The sequence below is a fragment of the Oncorhynchus tshawytscha genome, linkage group LG31 (genome assembly GCF_018296145.1).
Source record: "Oncorhynchus tshawytscha isolate Ot180627B linkage group LG31, Otsh_v2.0, whole genome shotgun sequence".
NCBI classification, from domain to species: domain Eukaryota; kingdom Metazoa; phylum Chordata; class Actinopteri; order Salmoniformes; family Salmonidae; genus Oncorhynchus; species Oncorhynchus tshawytscha.
In genome coordinates, this window is record NC_056459.1 from 7024830 (window position 1) to 7046951 (window position 22122).

The 22122-nt window shown below is 44.9% G+C and overlaps 1 protein-coding gene across 1 annotated transcript in view; it reads left to right on the forward strand.

The window, feature by feature from the left end:
* The window catches only part of LOC112229855 (glutamate receptor ionotropic, NMDA 2D-like), a 52627-nt gene that overhangs the window by 6086 nt on the left and 24419 nt on the right, over positions 1-22122 (forward strand). Inside the window, exons 2-4 of the mRNA XM_042310455.1 lie at positions 6886-7501; positions 12858-13124; positions 15195-15526. Of these exons, the coding sequence (XP_042166389.1) occupies positions 6886-7501; positions 12858-13124; positions 15195-15526 (1215 nt within the window). The remainder of the gene's footprint in view (positions 1-6885; positions 7502-12857; positions 13125-15194; positions 15527-22122) is intronic.

Below are 22122 nucleotides of genomic sequence, written 5' to 3' on the forward strand. Positions count from 1 at the left end.
CACCCAGGGGATCCACCATGAGACCTTCTCAGCTTTCCTGACTGAATTTTTTGGGGGGGATTATAAGCCTTCGAACCGACTTAACGTCAAAGGAGTGAGCTGGGGGTGGGGGTCTGCCTTAAGGTCGCATCCAAAGACGACCGCCTGAACGTACGTGACAGAACAATGTGATCGGGAACCTCACCTTCGACTCACCCAGACCCTGTTTGAAGGCCACTCCGAAACTCCGGAGCCACATCTTCATCCCAAATGCTCTATTGTCGCCGTTTGGCTACGTAGCCTAGTCAGTTAGCCTACAGTAGGCTAGGCTAAATGTAGGCCTAAAGGCTGTCCTTCTCGGTATCAGATCCCATTGGCCAAAGAAGGCGCCGTCTCATTTAACACAAGCCTATCTGGGAGCCGATATATCTAATGTTCAAATTAACTTTCAACATTCATTAATGCTCCTTTTCTGTTTTTATCGGCTGTGTGTAGCTAGTAAGACTTTTCAATGACAACCGACTCAAGCTTCTTTGCCTCGGTGACTCCCAGAACGGGTGTTTAATGGTGCCTCTTGTATCACTGTTTGCATATCTACAGTGCAACCAGCCAGTATCTATCCATTGCAAATAGGCCTGTGTATATCATGGCTATAGTGTAGGTGTTGCAATCTCTACTCTACTTCTAAAGCACAAAACCTGATAATGTCTCACGATAATGAGAAGAGAAAAAATGCCTGTGAATTAATACTTGTTCTTTACTGTGAGCTTGGCACTCTTTCCAAAGTCTTCAGGTTACATGTTTGGGGGGGTGTCATCTTGATCAAATGCATTCAGGAGACCCCAACCTTGATTGTCATTGTTTTTTAAAGCTTGGGCAAACAGTTTGGTATGGAGAGTCTCTATTCTTGACGATGGTGGGGCTGATACTCTCTAAATAATACTAGCTATAATAGTTGTTGAGAACACTGTGGAACAGATTGGTTTGCTTTCTGTTAACATTGCGTTTTAATCGGGTCGTAAATTCCGTCTCCCTTATCGTAGAGAGCTAACATTTGGCTAACGGCATTGATCGTAAATCCCCCTTCGTCCAAATGTAAATTGACATTTCATTTGCACACTTTGGCTTGATGAAGTCACTGCTTCGACCTGCTAGGCCACACACAGCCTCTTGTACCAGTACAACTGGAAACGTCTGTCTTCATTTCGCTTCCTCTAAGGAGAGCAATTGAGCTTCAGTCAGCTACTCTACGACACCGACCAACACAAATGATTACACATCTCGGATCAGCTGTGTTTTTTTCTTTTTCTTCGTCAGTTCTACTGACAGGCAGGTTTATTGGTTTGTTGCTTGATTGGCAGCTGGTTGGGCGAGTCTGACAGAGCCGATGAATACGTCTGTGGACCTTTTTCACAGAGGCAGGTTTTTGGCTCAAAACCCAGTACAGTATGTTCAGAACATGTCTAGGAATAGAGAAAGAGAGAGAGAGAGAGAGAAACCGAGAGAGCGAGGGAGCTGAATGAGGCATAAGAGGAAGACAATTTATAGAGACTGAAATAAAGAGTTGTGTGTGTGTGTGTGTTGTCTCTGGTATAGTTTAGTTTTTTTCTTCTCTATTGTCTTTCGTTCTTCCCAGGTGTACTTTCCCTGCGATAGGTGTGTTTGTGTACAGACCCTGACAATTTCTTTGTCTCTCTTTACCTTTCCAACAACTTTAATTCCACCTTAGCACCAAACCACAAAACTACAGCCATGGCATTTTACATAAATATACCTCAAATAGATGGCTCTACTGTCAGACACATGGATTTAATAGAGCTGGTCATAAAGCTCTGTGTAACAATAAGGTCAGTCTTTGGGGGGGTTTACATTGTGCCCGGGAATGCAACAGGTCGTTCATCTTTGGTGGCACTGCATGGGGCGTGTAGATAGGCACCTTTGCTGATTCTTTATTGTGGCGTGTCAACCGAGACACCCACCGGCGGAGACCTGTAATCCGCCAGCTCCCCTGGGGTCAAAGTTGAGGATCGTGAGCCAGCTAAATACCAACTCATTAGGCCTGGCCAAATGGGACTCTGGAGACATGAAACCCTTAGAAGCGTGTGACAGACTGAGGGAGCCACAAGGGAAGGGGAGGGAGTAGGATAGAGGGAAGAGAGGCAGGAGAGGAAAGAAGGAGAAACAAACGAGGGGAGTGTGATAGATAGGAGAGGGAGAGAGGGACAGGCCAGGGATAGATAGAGAGGGAGTGGGAGATAGATGGAATGGTAGAGAGAAGAGAGAGAGAGAAAGAGAGAGGCAGAAGGAACATACCAAGGGGGGTCGAGGGAGCAAGAGACGCCCTCAGCATCTTATAACCCACTGGGCCCCCCCCACCCCACCCACCGTCCTTGGTCTGTCCTCATGTCTCTCCTTCGTCTTATCCACCTCCCCTCCCACCCTCTCTCGCTCTCCCACTTGCCTGATTTTACCTTTCCTTCTTCCCCAGTCATTTCCTGGAAAAATATATCTTATCATCCTCTGCCCCTTTACCCATAACTCCCTTCACCAGCTTCTCTTTAAATCTAATGAAGGTCATGTTTATTAAAAACATTCTTAGCAAGGTCACCGGTTAGCCTGTTGATGACTTCTTTGCGGAGAGAGCAGACGCTGTTAAATACCTCAGTGCTTCCTCCGAGCAGGCCAGCATTCATTGATTCCTTCCCCTCCCACCATCCATAGCCGCAGCATATGGGGAATGAAGAATGTCACCAATGACCCTCAGCAAATGTAATGTGATATGTATTTTAGAGTAGCAATTATTGATAGAAATAATATTGCTCCTTTGTATGCAGAGTGCTATGGGGCAAGGTTTGTTCCCAGTACAATTTCCACCACCAAATTACTTTCATGCAAAGCCGATGCGTGAGGTAATGCATCACATCCCCAATAAATTGGAATGCGATGTTCTTTATTTACAGCCACAAAAATCAGTAGGAAATGATGAATATTGCTTCTTGTGTGTCCTTATTTGGTGCAAAATGTAATGAGAAATACTAGTGCGTAAAGTAATGATTTGTATTTCATCCAAGCAAACCCTTCAGACCATTTGTCTTAACTACTTAAAAGTAGTGTTGCATAACTAACTGCTGTGCTCAGTGTGAGGGAATTGGAGTACATTTTTTTGTTGTAAAAGAAAACGAGGTATGTTTACGTGGTTAAAGCTCAGGGAGCCCTGTTTTTGTTCCGTTGTTCTCCTGGGACTTCCTTGGAGACAAGACAGATCACCTCGAGGGAATTTTTTTAAACAAAAAAAATGGTTGTTATATTTATATATATATATATAAATAGAATAAGATAAATATCGTAACCGTCAGTCTGTCTGACAATGTATATATTACAAGTGCATCGAGCTGTACCTACAGTAGATGCTGTAGCAGGAGGAAGACGTCTTTAGCTACGTGGAATTCTAATTCTGTCAGACATGGAGTCACGGAGTGCCTTGAAAAGCAGTTTGCTTTGACAAAATTGAATTGAATCTTACTCTGTGTGAGTGTGTATACGATTGTGTGGGTATGAAGAGCGTGTGTGTGTTTGCGTGCGAGAGCATGTGTGTGTGTGTGTGAATGTCCTTCTGTGTGTCAGGGGGCTAGTCAAGTCACCTTTTAAGCTTATTAGGAAGGGTCCTGACTTATGGGTCATGAGATGCTTTGAGCACATCTACATGTACATCACACTCCTGCTAATGGTGTGCCACAGTGCTGGTGGATGCCGTTTGGAGTAAGACAGGGACAGACAGTTCCTCATAAGCCCTTGTGCTGCTCTGGACAAGAGCAGAGAGTCTAGCAACACTTAGACGGCCAGAAAGAGAGACTGGACACGATCACGCTGTCTGTGGGCTCTGCCCGTCCGTTTCCTTCATGGGCAGTGCAGTTATTAATGGCTACCGGTTATCTTGTTTTCCCGGAGAGCGTTTTGAGCTGACCATGCTAAATGATCATCACAGAAGATTCATGTTGGAGCTGAACGTGCAATATGACCGTCAACACAAGATGCAGGGTTTTTTTTGGAGGGGAAATATAAGGACATCCATTCATGTTGTAAAACCTATTAGGACTGTAAGCCGTTGACAACCAAGACAAATAGATATGGGGAGGAGTTCAAGGATGTAAACCCTCTATGCTAATGTCTGGATAGATAACGCGGCTACAGTGTTCCGTCCAGTATTTACAGCTGAAACTGCTCATGCATGCCAGGATATTCATTATCCATTCATACAGCTGTGTGTTTGACAGTAATCTCTGGGGAGCCACAGCGTACAGCAACTCTGACCTGTATTCTAATCATCTTCTCCCAACGCCATTTCCCTAACCCCTATACCACTCTACAGCCATGATACCACAGGGCCCATTTAACATAGGCAACAAACAATGCACTCCATGCCAGTGGAAGACCATAAAACTCCTGGATATGAGAGGCCCGGGGAGTGACAACACAAGCTGACTGGTGTTAGGGACAACGGATGGAATGCTAGCCTGGAATGATTGAACCCGTATGTATGGTTTGTCGTGCGGATTACTGGATTTAGCCGTATCCCCTTCGAACTGAGTGCAGAACCTGTGTCTGTACTGGTGTGTGCTGGTTTCATACGGTTTGAACTAGATGAATCCCTATGGCCTGCGGACTGAGTACAGCAGCTGTGTGGTTTGTACTGGTTTCATATGGTCTGTACTGGTTTCATATGGTCTGTACTGGTTTCATATGGTCTGTACCGGTCTGTACTGGCTTCATACAGTCTGTACTGGTTTCATACGGTCTGTACTGGTTTCATACGGTCTGTTCTGGTTTCATACGGTCTGTACTGGTTTCATATGGTCTGTACTGGTTTCATACGGTCTGTACTGGTTTCATACGGTCTGTACTGGTTTCATATGGTCTGTACTGGTTTCATATGGTCTGTACTGGTTTCATACGGTCTGTACTGGTTTCATACGGTCTGTTCTGGTTTCATACGGTCTGTACTGGTTTCATACGGTCTGTACTGGTTTCATACGGTCTGTACTGGTTTCATACGGTCTGTACTGGTTTCATATGGTCTGTACTGGTTTCATACGGTCTGTACTGGTTTCATACGGTCTGTACTGGTTTCATACGGTCTGTACTGGTTTCATACGGTCTGTTCTGGTTTCATACGGTCTGTACTGGTTTCATACGGTCTGTACTGGTTTCATGCGGTCTGTACTGGATTCATACGGTCTGTACTGGTTTCATACGGTCTGTACTGGTTTCATATGGTCTGTACTGGTTTCATACAGTCTGTACTGGACTCAGCCACTTGCCCTTTGCGCTGTATCGGGGAAACATATTTTAGAGTCTTTCTCCCTGTGAAAAAGGGTGAGGCCATTAGGTTTCATGGCAGGTTCTGCCCATAGGCTTAACTGGGGTAGGCAGTAGTAATATCCACCTTAATTATGCAACAGGCCGGGTTCGGGTGAGCCATTTTTCACTCATTCGGGCTGAGGTCTGGCTCTGTCTGAATGGTATATTGAGGGTAGTGTTAAATATTTCTCTTTCTACCCTCCCTCTACTACCGTCCCCTAGATACAGTATATCCACTAGCCCTACTATATTGCCTTCTCTTTCACTTTCCAGCCACTGTGGCTATCTGGCTCACTGGCTCACTCCCTATATTTGCTCTCTCTATTCCACGACTGCTACGGTTAATTTTTGTTTGCCCCCCTTTCCCCCAAACTGATCACTTCATTGTGATCCCCCTTTTTTGTGCATTTCTTCCTCAGATGATGACTCGGCATCAAAAGGAGGGTTGCGAAAATGGAATTAGATAGAGAGTGAGAGAACAAGGCAGGAAGAAGCTGTTGGTTTGGGGGTGTGAGGAGAACATTACGTCAGCAAGCCTTCTGGTTCAAAGCAATGACATTAGCCACGGACGCTAGGAGAAATAACAGACTCTAGGAGACGGATGGCCAGATGCTGATTGTGTATGCACGTTGCTCTGCGCGTTAGTGATCTGGAGAGAGTGTGTTTTCGACTGTGTGTATTTGTGTGTGCCCCAAGGGGAGAGGGAGGGTTAATTAAAGAGAGTGAATGGAAAGGGGGGTTGAGAAGGAAGGGGGATGGGGGGGGATTGGCACGCTAAGCGACTTCAAAATGATTCATTGCTTTACATCTCCTTATGTTTCGCGTACAGTCCCATAGCCTGATTCGACTGCACGGAGCATTACCCCACCTCAACCACAATTGTTTAAAAAAAAATGTGCATACACACACCTACCTCGACTTAACTCTTCCTTCCGCCACAGTTTTATTTGTATTGTAATTTAGCCCAGTCCGTTTAGATGTACAGTACCCGTTGGTGGTTTATGGCTGCAAATACCTATAGCTTAGCTTTAAAGCTCTCCAATGGTGTGGGACCGAACCATGAATCAGCTCCTGGGGTAATGAATTCTGATGTCCCGTAGGGGGAGGGTTGAGTTCAAGGGGTGAGCACTCCTACTCTAGTCCCTAAGCAGTGAGCTTATGTTCCTCTGTAGTTCACTGTACTTGGCTTTACGCTTACACTGACCTTAATTGATGTTGATCGATCGTATGGTAGGTGATGCAGGCCTCCCCTTCACATTTCACCCCCCCCCCCTGCCTAGCGCAATCTCTCTGCCCCACTGCGACTCTCTCTTTCGCTCTCTCTTTCTCTCTCTCTCTCTCTCTCCCCCTTCCCTGTTGAAACCTGCTCTTTGTAGATGAGGCACAGTGGAAAGCTCCCCTTTTCCCATTACGCCTAAACTCCCCCCTCTCTTCCTCTTGATAGTTTTTCAATAGTATCCCTCGCCACTGCAGCTCCTACTTACTTCTATGCGTATCATTGCTCCTCTCCTCACTAATTTATCCTTTCTTCTCCCCTCTCCACTTCAGGTCCCTCTTCGCCTGTGAACCGCCGCCACCCCTCCGCCCACCAAACTGCGCCCCCCCTCCTCCCTCCCCCATGGCGGCCAAGCCTGTCCTTTCCCTCCTGTTGGCCGTGCTGGCCTGCACGGGGCCCACTCGCTCCTCCCCTCCCCTCCTGCTCCGCCCCCGGGAGAGAGAGAGGGACTTGGGCGTAGTCAACATCGCTGTGGTCCACTCGGGCTCCTCCCTGCTCCCGGAGACGGCCGCTGCTGGGGGAACGGGCGCAGTGGGCGGGCCGGGGGGGCCTCAGGGAAGGGGGGCCTCGTCGTCATTGGCTACGGTGTCGGCATCTGCCACGCTGGCGTCTGCATCGGCGGCTCTGGTGGGCGACAGCGTGATGACGCAGTATGGCCCGGCCAACGTGATCTACCTGACGGTGAACGAGAGCAGCCCGGCGAGCCTTCTGCTGCAGCTGTGTGAGCTGCTGGCCACCACGCCACTCCAGGGCCTGGTGTTCGAGGAGGAGAGGCCCCCGCCACACAACCAGGCTCCCCTGGCCCCCATGATGGAGTTTGTCTCGGCCCAGACCGGAGTGCCCGTTGTGGCCGTGGGAGGAGGGGCCGGCCTGGGCAGGGAGCCACAGGTAACTACCTGGCTGTGACCTTTCCCTTGTTAATGGACTTCAAGTAATCAACCATTCTGTCGTGGCAGAATAATTGAATTTTCCACAATAAGTCTTGAGTTACTGTGTGTTTGAAGCCTTACTAATTTGGCACATGACTTCTTCATTTTCTGCTTGTAAACTGGGTTTCTGGTTGAGAAGACATCATAAAACCAGATTGCAACCATCTGGTCTCTGTTACAACCAGGTAAAGAGGCGTCATGGGGAAAGACCTTGTATTTTGGTTGCTATCTGGTTACTCAAAAGATGTTCACAAAACGTCCTCCTTATACAACTAGTATTGAACTGCATTGTTGGTTAAGGTTCTTGTAAAGTAAGCATTTCACGGTCTACACCTGTTGTGTTCGGCTCATGTAACAAATACAATTTGATTTGATTTGATCTTTGCAACAATGTTTGCCCGCTGTATACAGTGTGGTCTGATTAGGAGAACACTACTTCAGTTCTTGAGGGCCACAGTCCTGCTGCTTTTTGTGTCTGCCTAGTACTTACTATAATTGAACAATTAATGTCACTGATTGCTGGCAAGGTTCAACACTTGGTCTCCAAAGGTCAAACTCAGCCACTGATGAAACAGACAACAGAGAGAGTGGTTGCACAACCTTACCTTTTAGAGACTCTCTCAATGGCACATCCTGTCTAAGTGTACTTATGTGCTTATTGGCCACGCAGTCCCATTTAGGACTTTTTGCCTAGCACCTTTAATCAGTCTTTCTTCTCAAACCCAATTGTATAATTTCATGCTTAACCTATTTTTGTACACATATCCAACTGTGAACCTGTCGACAATTAGAGGCTCCGTTCAAGTCTCACTTGGCTTTGTTAATTGTGCACAGTGCATTCAGGAAGCATTCATACCCCTTGACTTTTTCCACATTTTGTTACGTTACAGCCTTATTCTAAAACGGATTTAAAAAAAGGTTTCTCGTCAATCTATACACAATACCCCATAATTACAAAGCGAAAACAAGTTTTTAGAAATGTTTGCTAGTTTATATAAAAAACTAAAACAGAAATAGCTTCTTTACATAAGTATTCAGACCCTTTGCTATGAGACTCGAAATTGAGCTCAGGTGCATCCTGTTTCCATATATCATCCGTGAAATGTTTCTGCTACTTGATTGTCTGTATAAGGTCCCACAGTTGACAGTGCATGTCAGAGCAAAAACCAAGCTATAAGGTCGAAGTAATTGTCCGTAGAGGTCAGAGACAGGATTGTGTCGAGGCACAGATCTGGGGAAGGGTACCAAAAAAATGTCTGCAGCATTGAAGGTCCCCAAGAACACAGTGGCTTCCAGCATTCTTAAATGGAAGAAATGTGGAGCCACCAGATTGTTCCTGGAGCTGGCTGCCCGATCATACTGAGCAATTGGAGTAGAAGGGCCTTGGTCAGGGAGGTGATCAAGAACCCGATGGTCACCCTGACAGAGCTCCAGAGTTCCTCTGTGGAGATGGGAGAACCTTCCAGAAGGACAACCATCTCTGCAGCACTCCACCAATCAGGCCTTTATGATAGAGTTGCCAGATGGAAGCCACTCCTCAGTAAAAGGCACATGACAGCCTGCTTGGAATTTCCCGAAAGGCACCTAAAGGACTCTCAAACCATGAGAAACAAGATTCTCTGGTCTGATGAAACCAAGATTGATCTCTTTGGCCTGAATGCCAAGCGTTACGTCTGTAGGAAACAATGCACCATCCCTACGGTGAAGCATGGTGGTGGCAGCATCATGTTGTGGTTATGTTTTTCAGCGGCAGGGACTGGGAGACTAGTCAGGATCGAGGGAAAGAGGAACAGAACAAAGTACAGAGAGATTCTTGATGAAAACCTGCTCCAGAGCGCTCAGACTGGGGCGAAGGTTCACCTTCCAACAGGACAACGACCCTAAGCACACAGCCAAGAAAGACAACGCAGGAGTGGCTTCGGGACAAGTCTCTGAATGTCCTTGAGTGGCACAGCCAGAGCCCGGACTTGAACCGGATCGAACATCTCCGGAGAGACCTGAAAATAGCTGTGCAGAGATGCTCCCCATTCAACCTGATAGAGCTTGAGAGGATCTGCAGAGGAGAATGGGAGAAACTCCCCAAATACAGGTGTGCCAAGGTTGTAGTGTCATACCCAAGAAGACTCGAGGCTGTAATCGCTGCCAAAGGTGCTTCAACAAAGTACTGAATAAAGGGACTGAATACTTATGTAAATGTGATATTACACTTGATCATTTTAATACATTTGCAAACATTTCTGAGATACAGCTTTTGCTTTGTCATAATGGGGTATTGTGTGTAGATTGATGAGGGAAAAAAAGCAATTTAATCAATTTCAGAATAAGGCTGTAACGTAACAAAATGTGGAAAAAGTCAAGGGGTCTGAATACTTTCCGAATGCACTGTAGCTCTCTGAAAAAATGTATATAGTGAGTGAGTTCAACAGGGGTCATTTACATATGCTTAGTGCATAGTTCCTTCTAAATTGTATCTCCCTGTTCAGCGATGTGGGCTTCATTTCCGTTCCATGTATTTGAAATACATATTCAAATGACTTTTGAGTAACTGTCCTGATGTACAATCCAATGTATTTTGTAACAAGATACTTTAGAGTAGTGCATATATATATTTTGTTTACCCTAGCACTGCACAGTAATCAACTAACCATCAATATGTGTTTATTTGAAACAGCTGTGTCGTGCTAGGGCAGAAAAACTTCATGTGTACTACTTGCGGTCCACGGGATCGAGTTTGGGACAATACAAAATACTTTTCTGATGGCACTCGGGTGTGATAAGAGTGTCTGATAAATGACCAAAAATGGAAAGAATTAACACTCGCATAACACACTGGGTATTATTCTAATGAGCTCTGCCCACAAACAAGGCCATATTTAATTAAAATACTAATTGTTTGGGATTAGAGCTCATTAGAATTACAATACCCAGTGTGCTTTGCAAGCGTTCATTTTTACAAATGCACATTTTGGTCGTTTAGCAGACGCTCTTATCCAGAGCGTCTCACAGCAGTCCGTACATTCAGCTAAGGTAGATAAGCAACCACATCAAAGTCATAGCAAGTAAAACATTTCTGTAATCGTTACTGAGAATGTTGTTGTTGTTAATGGGGCTACTTGCATGTATTTTATTGAAATACATTACTTGGCAAAAGTATTTTGCATTTTACTTTGATAGGTTGTATTTTCTAACAAGAAACATTTGTAAGTATCTTGTGCCCATCTCTGGCTCTGTTATTTTATCTGTCTTATGTACAAGGGTCTAGAAACCTTATCCACTACTTAAACCTTTCAGGACACTGTCTTCCATTCCTCCATCTGTTCTTATCCAAATCTAATCTAAAAGAACTGGACAATTGTAGGCTTTCCTCATGTCACTTTTACCTGTCCAATCTGGTCAGATCAGTGACGATGAAAGAAAGGAGACAAGGAGAGGAAGTCTAGTCTTTTTCATAAACAATCATGGCCTACAGTACAATACAGAATTTCAAATCAAATAAAATGATTCACTGTTAGATGTAGACTAACAGTGAAATGCTTACTTATGGGGCCTTTTCTAACAATGCAGAGGTAAAGATAAGATTGACATTTTTATAAAAATGGAAATAGTGGCACGGTGAATAACGAATCATTTAATTGAACCCACATCTGGTTTAAAATGCCCCAAATCAAATCAAAACACAGGGACATACTGGGTGTGTTCCAAATGACACGCTATCCCCTACATAGTGCACTACCTCTAAGCAGGGCTCATAAGGCTCTGGTCAAAAGTAGTGCACTGTAAAGGGAATAGGTTGCTATTTGGGACATACTGTTGGACTGTACTGGAAAGACTTCACCCTGTCACATGTCTACACAAGACAGACAAAGAGAAAAGAACAAGAAAGGGAGGAAGGCTATTGAGACTGGAATCCAATTAAAATGGCCATATCGATGTTTGCGCGGTGTCTTTGGGTTAAAACTACTACTACCTACGCGTGTAGTTGTTACTCTGAAAACAGGAAGCTTTGAAAGGAGTCTACCTGGGGGGTATCAGCAGTAAGAAGGGTTTTTATACTACCCATAGACATTGTGTAATTCTAGGCCTATTTAACCATGGGGTAAAATTGCTATGGCATGAATGTAAGCCACTGAATAGGTAAGAAAGTTGATGCACCACAACTTTAATGGATCTTTCTAACCAACGTTTAAATAGGCCTCCATCATGACTAAGCCACTGCAGTGCGTGTAGGATTGAATTATGCTCACATTGTCATTCTTATTTTACATTACTCTTAACATGGACTATGTTCAGTAGGACGAATCTGTGTTCTTGTATGACGCGTTGAGATGCTACTTCCTCGTTTCAGAATGTGTTCTCCCTATTGAACACAACACTGGACTCCACTGTATTCATAAAGCGTCTCAGCATAGGAGTGCTGATCTAGGATCAGGTCTCTCCTGTCCATGTATCGTACTCATTATGATCTAAAAGGCTAAACTGATTGTATATCAGCACTCCTACTCTGAGACTCATTGTGAATGCGAGGCCTTGATTCCTCCTCTATCCTCCTGAGACACAGCAATTCATTTGTGTCCTCTCTAGTGGACATCCGTTCTTGGTCCATATCTCTGAGGCCGTACAAGCCACTGTATTGAGTCCTGTTGTCCATTTGAGAGGACATTCTGGGCTTTTCAATGGTATCACATGTATGGGGATGTGACCTTGACAATTTTATCTTCCTGGTTCTTAGAAAAATTGCTGCTGTGAAAATTAGCACATTTTATGGAAATTTTGTAAGAAGTGTGTGTAATTATAAATTATAATTTTTGTGAGTTTGATATTCAAATTGCTTCTAGTAAGTGAATATCTCAGGAATAGTTAAGTGAGTTGTCAGGAACGTGTAATACTTTTTTCACGTGAAATAAGAGCTAAAATAAGAGGTTATCAAGAAATGTCCTCTGCAGTGGACACCTGGATGCCGAAGCTAAGTTTTTCTGCTACTGTACCCATTGACTATAATATAACAATTTAGCACTTTAAAAGATAAATAACAATATTTTTTTTGTCAATTCTTTCTTGGTAACATGTCCCCCCCCCCCGGAATATTTTTATTTATGTAAAAAAATATATACATATTTCAGGAGGCAATAGTAGAAAAATAACTCTGTTCACATACCACCTCCCCATTTCGCTCAGCTTCAAAAAAATGTCTTCCCACTTGAACACAACCCTCAGGTAGACAGTTCACTGCGACCTCTTTCTCTGTCCCTCTCCTGGTCCTGAAAAATCCATTTCACTCTTTAACAAACCGTTTTCTCCCTGTTGTCCTCCCCCAGGAGAGCGGCTCCATCTACCTCCAGTTCACCTGCTCCACAGCCATGCAGCTGGACGTGATCTTCGAGGTGCTGGAGGAGTTCGACTGGACCTCCTTTTCCGTGGTGGCCACACGTCACCACGGCTACGAGGACTTCCTGGCCATGGTGGAGGGCCTGACGGACGGATCCTTCATCGGCTGGGAGAAGAAGGGCGTGGTCATGCTCAACGTCACCGACGACCCGGGAGGGACGCGCACACGCAGGCTGCTCAAGGAGAACGAGGCGCAGGTGAGACGGCTACAGCCTTTACATTTTTTTTGCTGTACTTTTTTTATGGTACAGAAGCAGAGGGAGATACTGATGGAGAGGGGAGACACAGGAAGAACCGATGCTGTGGATTGAACCCAGGCATGTACAGTTGAAGTCAGAAAATGACTTACACCTTCTCTAAATACATTTAAACTTAGTTTTTCCACAATTCCTGACATTTAATCTTAGTAAAAATTCCCTGTCTTAGGTTAGTTAGGATCACCACTTAATTTTAAGGATGTGAAATGTCAGAATAATAGTAGAGAGAATAATTTATTTCAGCTTTTATTTCTTTCATCACATTCCCAGTGGGTCAGAAGTTGACATACACTCAATTAGTATTTGGTAGCATTGCCTTTACATAATTTTCTGGAATTTTCCAAGCTATTTAAAGGCACAGTCACCTTAGTGTATGTAAACTTCTGACCCCACTGGAATTGTAATACAGTGAATTACAAGTGTAATAATCTGTCTGTAAACAATTGTTGGGAAAAATGACTTGTGTCATGCACAAAGTAGATGTCCTAACCGACTTGCTAAAACTATAGTTTGTTAACAAGAACTTTGTGGAGTGGTTGAAAAACAAGTTTTAATGACTCCAACCTAAGTGTATGTAAAGTTCCGACTTCAACTGTATATGTGCTAGCAGTGGGCGTGTTACCACTATACCACAGGGTCTCCACTGGGGACCCTTTTATTCCCTCTTCTTAATCATTTAGTCATTTTCATGTTCATTTCTTTTTCTTTCTTTTGATTTTTATGTTTGTGCTTTTCTTAGAACTCATTTCTGTGTTCTATTCATGTGCTGTTCTGTAAACCAATTTCTGTGTTCATACAAATGGCGGACTGTACAAGTCCTCACTAGCAGTAGCTGCAATTTGGCAGTATGCCCAGAGCTTGTTTTGAGAACAAACGAAAGATATCTCAGTTTCAAGGTCTCTGCTAAGAGAGAAGAAGCCTCGTGAGGTGTTGGCCTGTCACGTGTTATGAACCAGTATTGGTCTGTCACATGAATGAAACAAAACGGTAATGACGATTTAATTATGCTAAATCATGCAAATATAACTTGTCTTTGCATAGCCGTATATAAGACAACTGCAGGGACTGCCCAGGCAGAGCTCCCGATGGACTTGTGTACTATGGTGCATTGAGTTGGTTGGAACCTCTCCAGCGCTCTGACAAATAAAGGATGATTCGTTTAAGATTGACTTTGAGGGTCCCCGTGTAAGAATTTCCACGACACACGGTTGAAGGTAGAAGGGAGACGGGGAGAGAATAGCTGTGGGACTGGGAGTTGATCCCACACTGAAAAGGTAAGCATGCAGTTGTGTATCCACCCCAGTCCTTGCGCAATCCCAGTCTGCGCTAAAAAGTCCATAGGCCATCAGACTGTATAGATGTGCTGCAGATGGTAACTCAACCCGCGACGCCAGCCACAGGACTGTGGGGGACCTTTGTTGTGTTTCATGCCGTCGTCCTGTCTTTGCGGTCCTTTCATTGCAGTGTACCTGAACTACAGGACAGTGTTTCTCCACCTTGTTCCCGGGGACCCTGCTGTGCAGTCTATGCCGGATTTAATTCCTGCTAAGAATGAATTAGACACTAATTAGTACAGAATCGTCTTGGTATCCAATTACCCGAAAGACACTCCAATCACCTGTCTTGGAAAATAAGCTAAGATATTCTGCCAGTTTTTCAGAATAGTTCATAAATGAACTGGAATAATTCAGATAGTTCAACCTGGGACATTGAATTCAGTCTTTTCTTCCATGTAATGGAAACCCTGCTGTTGATGGTCTTTTTGATATATATGTAAATAAGAAATAGGAGAATGGACAAAGAGAAAAATAAATGATGTAACGATATGAAATTTCACCCCCAAAAACTGTCCACTGCTGTAGTCTGAGTGGGAAATGGTCTGAATTGAAATGTTTTCAAAGAGGGCAGTGAACGGGGTCAGCAATCCCCCGAAACTGCCACAGTGTGACTGACATCATTTGACCTAGTTTGGTCCAACAAGACTCCTACTTAACCCCCCCCTCCTTCCAGGTGCGTCTCCTCTACTGCTCCCAGGAGGAGGCCGCACTGATCTTCAAGGCTGCCTGGGCCTCGGGTCAGGCCGGACACTCCCACATGTGGTTCGCCGTGGGGCCAGCCCTGTCCGGCCTTGGCCTGGAGGGCCTCCCCAAGGCCCTGTTCGCAGTGCGGCCGCAGGGCTGGAGGGACGAGCCCCGCAGGAGGATTGCCAAAGGGGTGTCTGTGCTGACCCACGGAGCCATGGCTTTGAGGAAGGAGTACGGCTGGGCCCGAGGGCCACACTACTTCGCGGGCAACTGCCAGACAGATGGCAACCAGACACAGAGGGTGCCAGACAGGATCAGGTGAGGCGAGCGGAGGTGCTCCTTCAGAACTCTCAGGGGGGAGAACTGCTCAGCTGTGGCAGAGGAGTGTCACATACTGCTGCTGGCTGCTTTTCCCTCTCTATCTCTTTCTCTCTCTCTGCTCTCTCTCTCTCTGCTCTCTCTCTCTGCTCTCTCTCTCTCTCTGCTCTCTCTTTCTCTCTCTCTTTCTCTCTCTCTGCTCTCTCTCTCTGTTCTCTCTGTTCTCTCTGCTCTCTCTCTCTGCTCTCTCTCTCTCTCTCTGCTCTCGGCTCTCTCTCTCTCTCCCTCTCTCCCTCTGCTCTCTCTCTCTCTTTTTCTCAATCTCTCTCGCTCTCTCTCTCTCTGCTCTCGGCTCTCTCTCCCTCTCTCCCTCTGCTCTCTCTCTCTTTCTCTCAATCTCTCTCGCTCTCTCTCTGCTCTCGGCTCTCTCTCTCTCCCTCTCTCCCTCTGCTCTCTCTCTCTCTTTTTCTCAATCTCTCTCTCTCTCTCTCTGCTCTCGGCTCTCTCTCCCTCTCTCCCTCTGCTCTCTCTCTCTTTCTCTCAATCTCTCTCGCTCTCTCTCTCGTTCTCTCTCTGCTCTTTCTCCCCCTCTCTCTTTCTGTCTCTGTCTATATCTGCCTCTTTGTCTTTCCTTATCCCTCTCTCTCTCTCTCTGCCTTTCTCTGTCATCGCTGATTATCTCTCTGTGTCTGTCTCGCCCCCCCTTCCCCCCTTGTCTGCCTCTCTCTCCCCATCAACAGCTGAAACACTTCAACCCCTCTGCCTCTCTCTCTCGCCCTCATGTTCCCTCTCTCTCCCTGTCTAGTTCTCAGTTGTGTATGAGAAGTCTCTGTATCTCCCTCCGTCTGTCTTTTGCTGCCTGTCAACCGTGTCTCATAGGTGACTCCTCCAAGTCCCTCTCGTGTCACTCAGTCAGTACATTTGTCTGAAAGATACATGAGCCATGGGTACATGCTGTGTGTCTGTGTCCGTCCGTATGCAGTATGTGTCAGAATAAAGTAATGAGCCATGAATCACAACCAGAACATGAGTCATGTTCCTGTGTTGAACCATGCTAACTTGTGAATCAAGTTAAAGATACATGACTTATGTCCATATGAATCAAGTTAAAAGGTGCAAGACTTGTTGCGTTCATGTAAATTAAGTTAAAGATACAGTTGAAGTCGGAAGTTTACATACACCTTAGCCAAATATATTTCAACTCCGTTTTTCACAATTCCTGACATTTAATCCTAGTAAAAATTCCCTGTCTTAGGTCAGTTAAGATCCCCACTTTATTTTAAGAATGTGAAATGTCAGAATAATAGTAGAGAATGATTTATTTAGGCTTTTATTTATTTTATCACATTCCCAGTGGGTTAGAAGTTTACATACACTCAATTAGTATTTGGTAACATTGCCTTGAAATTGTTTAACTTGGCTCAAACGTTTCGGGTAGCCTTTCAAATCAAATGTATTTATATAAACCTTCTTACATCAGCTGATATCTCAAAGTCCTGTACAGAAACCCAGCCTAAAACCCCAAACAGTAAGCAATGCAGGTGTAGAAACACGGTGGCTAGGTGACTCTCTAGAAAGGCCAAAACCTAGGAAGAAACCTAGAGAGGAACCAGGCTATGAGGGGTGGCTAGTCCTCTTCTGGCTGTGCCGGGTGGAGATTATAACAGAACATGGCCAAGATGTTCAAATGTTCATAAATGACCAGCATGGTCAAATAATAATAATCACAGTAGTTGTCGAGGGTGCAACAAGTCAGCACCTCAGGAGTAAATATCAGTTGGCTTTTCATAGCCGATCATTGAGAGTATCTCTACCGCTCCTGCTGTCTCTAGAGAGTTCAAAACAGCAGGTCTGGGACAGGTAGCACGTCCGGTGAACAGGTCAGGGTTCCATAGCCGCAGGCAGAACAGTTGAAACTGGAGCAGCAGCACGGCCAGATAGACTGGGGACAGCAAGGAGTCCTCATGCCAGAATTAGAGAGAGAATTAGAGAGAGCATACTTAAATTCACACAGGACACCGGATAAGACAGGAGAAATACTCCAGATATAACAGACTGACCTTAGCCCCCTGACACTTAAACTAGTGCAGCATAAATACTGGAGGCTGAGACAGGAGGGGTCAGGAGACTGTGGCCCCATCCAATGATACCCCCAGACAGGGCCAAACAGGCAGGATATAACCCCACCCACTTTGCTGAAGCACAGCCTCCACCCCACTAGAGGGATATCTTCAACCATCAACTTACCATCCTGAGACAAGGCCGAGTATAGCCCACAAAGATTTCCGCCCCGGCACAACCTAAGGGGGGCGCCAACCCAGACAGGAAGACCACATCCGTGACTCAACCCACTCAAGTGATGCACACCTCATAGGGACGGCATGGAAGAGCACCAGTAAGCCAGTGACTCAGCCCCTGTAATAGGGTTAGAGGCAGAGAATCCCAGTGGAGAGAGGGGAACCGGCCAGGCAGAGACAGCAAGGGCGGTTCGTTGCTCCAGAGCCTTTCCGTTCACCTTCACACTCCTGGGCCAGACTACACTCAATCATATGACCTACTGAAGAGATGAGTCTTCAGTAAAGATTTAAAGGTTGAGACCGAGTCTGCGTCTCTCACATGGGTAGGCAGACCATTCCAAAAAAATGGAGCTCTATAGGAGAAAGCCCTTCCTCCAGCTGTTTGCTTCGAAATTCTAGGGACAATTAGGAGGCCTGCATCTTGTGACCGTAGCGTACGTGCAGGTATGTACGGCAGGACCAAATCGGAAAGATAGGTAGGAGCAAGCCCATGTAATGCCTTGTAGGTTAGCAGTAAAAGCCTTGAAATCAGCCCTTGCCTTAACAGGAAGCCAGTGTAGGGAGGCTAGCACTGGAGTAATATGATCAAATTTTTTGGTTCTAGTCAGGATTCTAGCAGGCATATTTAGCTGAAGTTTATTTAGTGCTTTATCCGGGTAGCTGGAAAGTTGAGCATTGCAGTAGTCTAACCTAGAAGTAACAAAAGAATGGATTAATTTTTCTGCATCATTTTTGGACAGGAAGTTTCAGATTTTTGCAATGTTGCGTAGATGGAAACAATCTGTCCTTGAAACAGTCTTGATATGTTCGTCAAAAGAGAGATCAGGGTCCAGAGTAACACCGAGGTCCTTCACAGTTTTATTTGAGACAACTGTACAACCATCAAGATTAATAGTCAGATTCAACAGAAGATCTCTTTGTTTCTTGTGACCTAGACCAAGCATCTCTGTTTTATCCGAGTTTAAAAGTAGAACGTTTGCAGCCATCCACTTCCTTATGTCTGAAACACAGGCTTCTAGCGAGGGCAATTTTGGGGCTTCACCATGTTTCATTGAAATGTACAGCTGTGTGTCATCCGCATCGCAGTGAAAGTTAACTTTATGCTTTTGAATGACATTCCCAAGAGGTAAAATATATAGTGAAAACAATAGTGGTCCTAAAACGGAACCTTGAGGAAAACCGAACTTTACAGTTGATTTGTCAGAAGACAAACCATTCACAGAGACAAACTGATATCTTTCCGACAGATAAGATCTAAACCAGGCCAGAACTTGTCCGTGTAGACCAATTTGGGTTTCCAATCTCTCCAAAAGAATGTGGTGATCGATGGTATCAAATGCGGCTCTAAGGTCTAGGAGCAGGTGGACAGATGCAGAGCCTCGGTCTGACGCCATTATAAGGTAATTTACCACCTTCACAAGTGCAGTCTCAGTGCTATGATGGGGTCTAAAACCAGACTGAAGCATTTCGTATACATTGCTTGTCTTCAGGAATGCAGTGAGTTGCTGCACAACAGCTTTTTCGACCATTTTTGAGAGGAATGGAAGATTTAACCCGATATAACCCGATAGTTTTAAAAATGTTTTCGGGGTCAAGGTTTGGCTTTTTTCAAGAGAGGCTTTATTACTGCCACTTTTAGTGAGTTTGGTACACATCCGGGGAATAGAGAGCCATTTATTATGTTCAACATAGGAGGGCCAAGCACAGGAAGCAGCTCTTTCAGTAGTTTAGTTGGAATAGTGTCCAGTATGCAGCTTGAAGGTTTAGAGGCCATGATTATTGCCATCATTGTGTCCAGAGATATAGTACTAAAACACTTGAGTGTCTCCCTTGATCCTAGGTCCTGGCAGAGTTGTGCAGACTCAGGACAACTGAGCTTTGGAGGAATACGCAGATTTGAAGAGGAGTCCGTAATTTGCTTTCATGTTCATGATCTTTTCCTCAAAGAAGTTCATGTATTTATTACTGCTGAAGTGAAAGCCATACTCTCTTGGGTAATGCTGCTTTTTAGTTAGCTTTGCGACAGTATCAAAAATAATTTAGGATTGTTCTTATTTTTAGGTTGGATTAGGTTAGGTTGGAAAAATAGGATGATCGAGCAGCAGTGAGGGCTCTTCGATACTGCACGGTACTGTCTTTTCAAGCTAGTCGGAAGACTTCCAGTTTGGTGTGGCGCCATTTCCGTTCCAATTTTCTGGAAGCTTGCTTCAGAGCTCGGGTATTTTCTGTATACCAGGGAGCTAGATTCTTATGACAAATGTTTTTAGTTTTTTGGGGTGCAACTGCATCTAGGGTATTGCGCAAGGTTAAATTGAGTTCCTCAGTTAGGTGGTTAACTGATTTTTGTCCTCTGACGTCCTTGGGTCTGAGAATTTATAGCACGAGTTTTGATGCTCCTTGGTTGGGGTCTGAGCAGATTATTTGTTGCGATTGCAAACTAAATAAAATGATGGTCCGATAGTCCAGGATTATGAGGAAAAATATTAATATCCACAACATTTATTCCACAGGACAAAACTAGGTCCAGAGTATGACTGTGGCAGTGAGTAGGTCCAGATACATGTTGGACAAAAACCCACTGAGTCGATGATGGCTCCGAGAGCCTTTTGGAGTGGGTCTGTGGACTTTTCCATGTGAATATTAAAGTCACCAAAAATGTGAATATCATCTGCTATGACTACAAGGTCCGATAGGAATTCAGGGAACTCAGTGAGGAATGCTCTATATGGCCCAGGAGGCCTGTAAACAGTAGCTATAAAAAGTGATTGAGTAGGCTGCATAGATTTAATGACTAGAAGCTCAAAAGACGAAAACGTTTTTGTTTTTTTTGTAAATTGAAATTTGCTATCGTAAATGTTAGCAACACCTGCACCTTTGTGGGATGCACGGGGGATATGGTCACTAGTGTAACCAGGAGGTGAGGCCTCATTTAACACAGTAAATTCATCAGGCTTAAGCCATGTTTCAGTCAGGCCAATCACATCAAGATTATGATCCGTGATTAGTTCATTGACTGTAACTGTCTTGGAAGTGAGGGATCTAACATTAAGTAGGCTTATGTTGAGATGTGATGTAGCACAATCTCTTTCAACAATGGCAGGAATGGAGGAGGTCTTTATTCTAGTGAGATTGCTAAGGCGAACACCGCCACGTTTAGTTTTTCCCAACCTAGGTCGAGGCACAGACACGGTCTCAATGGGGATAGCTGAGCTGACTACACTGACTGTGCTAGTGGCAGACTCTACTATGCTGGCTAACAAATCAAATCAAATGTATTTATATAGCCCTTCGTACATCAGCTGATATCTCAAAGTGCTGTACAGAAACCCAGCCTAAAACCCCAAACAGCAAGCAATGCAGGTGAAGAAGCACGGTGGCTAGGAAAAACTCCCTAGAAAGGTCAAAACCTAACAGCCTGCTGCCTGGCCTGCACCCTATCCCTATTTCATTGTGGAGCTAAGGGAGTTAGAGCCCTGTCTATGTTCGTAGATAAGGTGAGAGCACCCTCCAGCTAGGATGGAGTCCATCACTCCTCAACAGGCCAGGCTTGGTCCTAGATGAGTCCCAGAAAGAGGGCCAATTATCTACAAATTCTATCTTTTGGGAGGGGCAGAAAACAGTTTTCAACCAGCGATTGAGTTGTGCGACTCTGCTGTAGAGCTCATCACTCCCCCTAACTGGGAGGCGGCCAGAGACAATTACTTGATGCCGACACATCTTTCTAGCTGATTTACACGCTGAAGCTATGTTGCGTTTGGTGACCTCTGACTGTTTCATCCTAACATCGTTGGTGCCGACGTGGATAACAATATCCCTATACTCTCCACACTCGCCAGTTTTAGCTTTAGCCAGCACCATCTTCAGATTAGCCTTAACGTCGGTAGCCCTGCCCCCTGGTAAACAGTGTATGATCGCTGGATGATTCGTTTTAAGTCTAATACTGCGGGTAATGGAGTCGCCAATGACTAGGGTTTTCAATTTGTCAGAGCTAATGGTGGGAGCCTTCGGCATCTCAGACCCCGTAACGGGAGGAGTAGAGACCAGAGAAGGCTCGGTCTCTACTAACGGTCATCATTGCATGAAGAAGTGGACCAAAGTGCAGCGTGGCAAGTGTTCATGATTTATTAATAGAACTGAACACTGAATAACAAAACAACAAAGACAACGAGCGAAACCGAAACAGTTCTATCTGGTGCAGACACACAAAATAGAAAATAACTACCCACAAAACACAGATGGGAAAAGGCTACCTAAGTATGGTTCTCAATCAGAGACAACGATAGACAGCTGCCTCTGATT